A 7,105-nucleotide genomic window follows, 5' to 3' on the forward strand; every position below is an offset into this window, starting at 1 on the left:
TGGACAAGGCCTTTATAGAGTCTGTCTTCACCAATAATGTAAGTTTGTCCATCTCAAGCCTTCAAACTTTGTTGTATATATTTGGTTAGGCATGACTGCAACAGCTGTTTATTTTTGTGTTTGCATCAAATTGCATGTTTAAAGTTTATTATGTAGTTCATAAACAAAAGTTTGTCCTTTCTCAATTTAAGTTTTCAGTTGTACAACCAAGTTCCTTATTCATACCATGTAAATTAAACTATGCAGAGCAAGTGATCTTCTTTTGCACTGCATGTATGCTTCTGTTCTTCATCCGTAATCCAGTGGTGTGGTGAACCTACCCACTATAGCATAATGTCATATTCTGCAATGTCTTAACTATGAACAATGTCATATCATTCTACTACTCCCTCCGTCCGAAAATACTTGTCATTGAAATGGATGTATCTAGATGTATTTTAGTTCTAGACACATCCATTTTGATGACAAGTAATTCCGGACGGAGGGAGTATTATTTAAACCGTCTCTTTATTTACCAATCTGAAATGGGATAAATTGACAGCACACTAACCATTGATACTTATGAGTTCTTGATCTGTAATCCAGTGGTGTCGTGAAGCTGCCAACTTCTTCACAATGTCATTTCCTGCCATGTCTTGACCTGAACAATACCATATTGTGTTAATGCAATTTTAAACTATGTCACTTTATTCGTCAGTAAGAAATGTGATGAATTATCAGCACTGATACTTTTATGTGCAAAACCTGTCATCTGTGTGCTTGTTTATCTTTCAGAGTGAGGAAGATTTAAGTGTTGAACAAGCACAATCTCATCATCTTGCTCAGCTGCTTGCGCTGTAGCTCCCCAGCAGGGCTAACCTTTCTTGAACTCTATTGAAGTGCTGTCGGTTTTGTATATTATTTTGTCGGCGTGTTTATTTGCACTGGTGGCGATCTTTGATGCCCAGTGTATGTAATCTGCTGTCTGCTTGTGCTTTATTATCATAGTGGCGAATTTTGATGCCCAGTGAATGTAATATGCTGTAATTTCTTTATTGTATAGTCTAGATTTTTTCTTATTCACGATGCTGTAGTTATTTTACTATATATTTATCCTGTCTTCGCAACAAACCGGCCAAACCATAAAATTACGGTACATAATCGGGCCGTCATGCAATCACGATGTAGGTTGGGCCTGAAACGTGCCAAACAGCTAACGGGTCGGCAGCAGCCCGAAATGAACCCCAACCATGATTGTGAGAATCAAATCACAGGCTTTTAACAGGCCCAAATTGTCTCGGTCCTTGCTTGGCCCAATCAGATATCGGCTGCGAGCAGGCCGGATGCAAACCGGGCCGTAGTTAGGCCCAACTATATGACGGGCATTTAATAGGCCGAAATTAATATAGGGCCGAAATGTTAAACGGGTCCTTAAGAGGCCAAAACTAATGTCAGGCCGAATTACTAAGTGGGCCTCTAACAAGTGGGCCCAAAAGCATAGTGACCAGTTGACGGGCCGAATCTGATATGGGCCATAATTGAGCCCATAGCCTCTTAAAGGGCCGTACCTGATCTGGGCCGTAATTTGGCCCAGAACATGGTAGGCTTTTAACGGGCCGGATCTCATATGGGCTACTATTAGGCCCGGAACGTGGCAGGCCATTAATGGACCGGATCAAATATGGGCCGACATTTGGCCCAAAACATGGCAGCCAGTTAATGGGCCGGCCTACTAGGGTCCTCAAAATTTTGTGGGCCTACAGCTGGGCCGGCCCGTTAATGTCGGCGAAATCTCGTGGGCCTTTAGCTGGGCCGGCCCATTATGATCCGCAAGAATCTTGTGGGCCTTTACCTGGGCCGGCCCATTATGGCACACAAAAATCTTGTGGGCCTTTACCTGGGCCGGCCCATTATGGCCCGCAAAATCTTGTGGGCCGTTAGCTGTGCCAGCCCATTATGGTCCATAAAATCTCGTGGGCCTTTAGCTGGGCCGGCCCATTATGGTTCGCAAAATCTTGTGGGCCTTTAGTTGGGCCGGCCCATTTAAACTTGATGGGCCGGTCCACGTGTCAACATATCATAGGCGCGTCTCGCCCATTGGATGAGTGACACCTGTGCCAGCGCGGACCTGACATGTGTCTCCTCCAGCCAATGATGATTTTACACGTGGAAAATCCCCATTGGTCGGGGCTGTTAACAGGTTATCGGATCCAAAACCCGACCCGATAGCTTAACGGCGTTTCGTTATGGTGGATGCCACGTGTCGGTCACCCTTGACGAAAGCACTTCTGTGACGCGTGATTTATCGTCATGGAAGTGGACACTTCCGTGATGATAATTTTGGTAATGTCATGGAACACTTCTACAACAACACAGGTATGACTATCTTGATTCTGTCATAAATTTGTCATGGATGTACATGCATGACAAAAAACGCGACCTACTGTGACAAACACGTATCATCACGGAAGTGTAATTTTTTGTAGTGATGCCCTTCGGCATCTTAGTGAAGAACACCGGCTTCCAATACTCTTTCACATATAACAAGTCCTCCATCTTTCCCTTCCATGCTTGATAATTTGTACCATTCAAAGATATCATCCTGCTGGTATTCACTTCAATCTTTCACCACAAGAAACTCAGCAATTTGCACAAGCGAACCAAGGCTCTGATACCACTTGTTGGGGCTGGACACCAACAATGCGCTGCACAAATTCACCGACACGGCACATATGCACACTACACAGCCCCCACAACTTGTGATGAAGTTTGAGGACAGCTTCAACCAACAAGTAAGCAGCGAAATAACACAAACAACATGCACATGTGACACATGATTTAACATGGAAAAACCTCATCAACTTGAGGAGTAAAAAACCACCGTTGTGGACCGACCGGTCCACACAACTTCACTATAAGAATGATGAGTATAAAGTCTTCTCTAGAAGCTCTAAAGAGACTTACAACACACTTTTCATGTTGCCAACCGGCAACAGCAACAACAACCACAACAGGCAAGATTACAGGAAAGCAGAGTTTATATAGCTTTTGTACCGTTTAGTGTTTTGCAAACTGCTCGTAAACTGTTGAATCAAACATAATCAAATTTGGCAGACAAGTAGACAGACAAGTTCTTGAGACCCCCTTAAAATTTCAGCTCAATCAAACACCATTTGCCTACCCAAACTGTTCGTCTCACAAAACTAGTCTGTTCAGAAATTGCAGCAGTCAGAGTTGACAAAACCACCCTCAAATATGATGCCCCACCGACCCAATCCTCAAACCAGCTAACCAGATCGAAGTACTCAAAGTAATGAATGAGGTCACCAAGTTTGGGGTCGATCCAAGCACGTTTGAGGCTCCAGTCACCAGCTTGAACGCAGTCTAGTCAGATGCAATAAATCTGGACAGAACCTCTGCTTCTTCTTCTTCCTCTCTTCTCTCAGGTTATGTTTTCTCTTGTGCTCTCTCTCTCTCTCTCTCTCTCTCTCTCTCTCTCTCTCTCTCTCTCTCTCAATGGCAGCCCCCACCAGCAAGGGTGGAGTGGCTAGGGTTTTCTTCTTGATTCACTTCCCTTGGAAGCGCTCTCAGCCGTTGGATGCAGCGAGGATCAACGGCTGACATGTGTTGGACTTATGGGCTGATGTTGGCTGCCAACACACCTTCATGTGGACGGACTTAGCCCAACACCAAAGGCCAGATATCTATTCTATATAAAGATAAAGAGGCAATCGTGTCAAGAAGCGGGTTTAGGGTTTTTCGGTGGCCCATAGGTACTTCGAACTTGAATGAGCATGAAGAGATTAACGAGACTTCTTTCTCTTTTGAGTTTTTTTGGCGGATCCGCCACGCAATATCTTTGGTCTTCCCCACGAACAGATGAAAAAAAGTGAATCACTTGTTGTGTACATGCTTAGAATGATTCTTCGCTATCTATAGTTCATGGCCTATCAGAAGTAGAAGGTGCTCTGGTGCAATCATTACCGACAGAAAATGATTGCAACCAGGTTGATAATAATCCAAGACTAGAGTACCTTATTTTGAAACACGGGTGAGCCTTGTACTAAAGGTAGTTTTTTTTTACGGTTGTATTAAAGGTAGGTTGCCAGGTAGATTAACAAAATGAACTAAATGCTAGGTTACTAGGTAGATTAACAAACTGAACTAAAATCTAGGTTACGAGGTAGATTAACAAAATGAGCTACGGTGCAATCTCGTAATCGATCGGATACTTTGTTCCAAATATAGAAGGTGTCTTATTTTTCAGACAGTCAAACTTTTACAATACTAAATAAAATAAAGTTTGAAAATAGTGATGCCGATTTGAAGTTGTACCTATTGGTATTTTTCTCTATCAAAGTACTGTAGAAGTTCACAAATTTTACTAGAATAACAGTGCAGCCTGACGTCGAGACTCTAGAGAGCATTGTGGCAATTGGCATCTCCATCTCCTGGAAACACTCTGCCGTTTGTTCTGTTGAGTCAGTTCGATTTGCTTTGGCCCCGCGATACCGTCTCTGGCCAGCGCTTATCATGGCGTCTGCTTATCCCACCCAACGTTCCAGCAAAAGGTGCAACTTCTGGTGAATAAAATGACGTCGAGGGCTGCAAGATTGCAACTGCATTCGGCAGTCCTCGGGGATATAAAAAGAAGGGATAAAATGGGTGAACAATCTATCTTTCCCAGCCACATACTCGTGCCCTCACGAATTGAATGCTCATCGAACGAATGAATGCTCGGATATATGTTGATCTGTCCGGACTGAAAAAAAGTTGGAACCGGGTCCGGGTACTCACCAGAAAGTTTCTGAACAATGCTTGCAGATTTATGTCAGTTTTATCCGCCTCGGGGAACGCACCTCATCCACGTTATCCAGCAAAATTTGCCAGGGATTTTCTGACCCGGATTTCTGTTTGGTAACCTGAAATGCGGAAGTAACCGTCAGTTGCCCGCAGACCTTACGAACTGCTACAGCACTTGTCAACTGACCCTCATTTCAGTGCGCCAGAGCTGAAACCACACACACACACACACACACGATTCCATTTCCACCGCTAGAAAGGATGGTGTTTATTTTCCCCTAGTTTGGCGTGTGAGTGAGTTCTGAGGAATTCTCCAAGTTCAGCAGGATAACTGACAGTCGTATTGGCCGGTGCCTTCTCATCCAAGGCTGGCTCCATCACTCGCCTTTTGAGCTCACCGCACCGGCCGATAACAAACTCCGGCCGACATATCCATCGATCCGCCGGCCCAACGGAGCATTGAAGCCGAGCGCGCAGGAATACGTTTTGCAAGTTGCCCACCGGCATGCTGCAGCACACTATAAATACCTGGCCAGACACACCAGCTGAATCCATCAGTTCTCCATCCTCCTCCTCGAGAGCACAGCTAGAGAGAGCTGAAGAACATGGCGAGCAAACACTTATCCCTCTTCCTCGTCCTCCTTGGCCTGTCGGCCAGTTTGGCCTCTGGCCAAGTCCTGTTTCAGGTAAGATCGTGTCCTGTCTTCAGCTCCTATACGTACCGCGATCACGTTTCGGGGACTGAGTTTTGAGTTGTGATTTGTGCGTGCGGCAGGGTTTCAACTGGGAGTCGTGGAAGCACAATGGCGGATGGTACAACTTCCTGATGGGCAAGGTGGACGACATCGCCGCCGCCGGCGTCACGCACGTCTGGCTCCCCCCGGCGTCGCAATCGGTCTCCGAGCAAGGGTACATGCCTGGCCGGCTCTACGACCTGGACGCGTCCAAGTACGGCAACAAGGGGCAGCTCAAGTCCCTCATCGGGGCGCTGCACGGCAAGGGCGTCAAGGCCATCGCCGACATCGTCATCAACCACCGCACGGCGGAGCGCAAGGACGGGCGGGGCATCTACTGCATCTTCGAGGGCGGCACCCCCGACGCCCGCCTCGACTGGGGCCCCCACATGATCTGCCGCGACGACCGGCCCTACGCCGACGGCACGGGCAACCCGGACACCGGCGCCGACTTCGGGGCCGCCCCGGACATCGACCACCTCAACCCGCGCGTCCAGAAGGAGCTCGTCGAGTGGCTCAACTGGCTCAGGACCGACATCGGTTTCGACGGCTGGCGCTTCGATTTCGCCAAGGGCTACTCGGCGGACGTCGCCAAGATCTACATCGACCGCTCCGAGGCCAGCTTCGCCGTGGCCGAGATATGGACGTCGCTGGCGTACGGCGGGGACGGCAAGCCGAACCTCAACCAGGACCCGCACCGGCAGGAGCTGGTGAACTGGGTGAACAAGGTGGGCGGCTCCGGCCCGGGCACCACGTTCGACTTCACCACCAAGGGCATCCTCAACGTCGCCGTGGAGGGCGAGCTGTGGCGGCTGCGCGGCACCGACGGCAAGGCGCCGGGCATGATCGGATGGTGGCCAGCCAAGGCGGTGACCTTCGTCGACAACCACGACACCGGCTCCACGCAGCACATGTGGCCCTTCCCTTCTGACAGGGTCATGCAGGGATACGCCTACATCCTCACGCACCCAGGGACCCCATGCATCGTGAGTCATCCTACCTGTTCATCGTATCTAAATTGGTCTTCTTCTTTTTTCGTTCAGATAAGAAACCATGCATGACCGAACTGATGAAAAATAATTGTGATTCTTCAGTTCTACGATCATTTCTTCGACTGGGGCCTGAAGGAGGAGATCGATCGCCTAGTGTCAATCAGGACCCGGCAGGGCATACACAGTGAGAGCAAGCTGCAAATCATAGAGGCTGACGCCGACCTTTACCTTGCCGAGATCGACGGCAAGGTCATCGTCAAGCTCGGGCCAAGATACAATGTGGGGCACCTCATTCCCGGAGGCTTCAAGGTGGCCGCACACGGCAAAGACTATGCCGTATGGGAGAAAATATAAGAAAATTACCAGAGCAACTCTGCAAATTAGTCATGTTGTCCACATAGTACGATTTTAGTACTTCCTCCGTGTAAAAGTGAGGATGAGGGACATCAATTGTATTTTTCATAAATAATAATCAATAAGTGTTTTCGATACTCATGGTTTACTCATTGTTCGTTGACCAAAATTGCGTAGAGCACGACTATGCGGGAGCGTGCAACCTAAAGCTTGAGGCTTTGATGGTAGAAGCTCCGCCTCTGC

General features: G+C 47.8%; 1 protein-coding gene across 1 annotated transcript; it reads left to right on the plus strand.

Moving 5' to 3' along the window:
• The first annotated feature begins 5,356 nt into the window (after window positions 1-5,356).
• LOC119325918 (alpha-amylase type B isozyme-like) lies at window positions 5,357-6,943 on the plus strand. The gene is made up of 3 exons (XM_037599642.1): window positions 5,357-5,468; window positions 5,558-6,502; window positions 6,611-6,943. Exons 1-3 carry the CDS (start codon window positions 5,388-5,390, stop codon window positions 6,860-6,862), a joined length of 1,278 nt encoding a protein of 425 aa, XP_037455539.1. The 5' UTR covers window positions 5,357-5,387; the 3' UTR covers window positions 6,863-6,943.
• The last annotated feature ends 162 nt before the right edge of the window (window positions 6,944-7,105 follow it).

This window comes from Triticum dicoccoides, chromosome 6B, assembly GCF_002162155.2.
Source record: "Triticum dicoccoides isolate Atlit2015 ecotype Zavitan chromosome 6B, WEW_v2.0, whole genome shotgun sequence".
In the NCBI taxonomy this organism is placed as follows: domain Eukaryota; kingdom Viridiplantae; phylum Streptophyta; class Magnoliopsida; order Poales; family Poaceae; genus Triticum; species Triticum dicoccoides.

What these genes read in the sequence shown, in the direction of transcription:
- LOC119325918 (XM_037599642.1), top strand. Translation starts at nt 5,388, where the DNA reads ATGGCGAGCAAACACTTATCCCTCTTCCTCGTCCTCCTTGGCCTGTCG. An exon ending in CTGGCCAAGTCCTGTTTCAG is followed by an intron (nt 5,469 to 5,557) that starts GTAAGATCGTGT and finishes TGCGTGCGGCAG; the next exon opens with GGTTTCAACTGGGAGTCGTG. An exon ending in ACCCAGGGACCCCATGCATC is followed by an intron (nt 6,503 to 6,610) that starts GTGAGTCATCCT and finishes GTGATTCTTCAG; the next exon opens with TTCTACGATCATTTCTTCGA.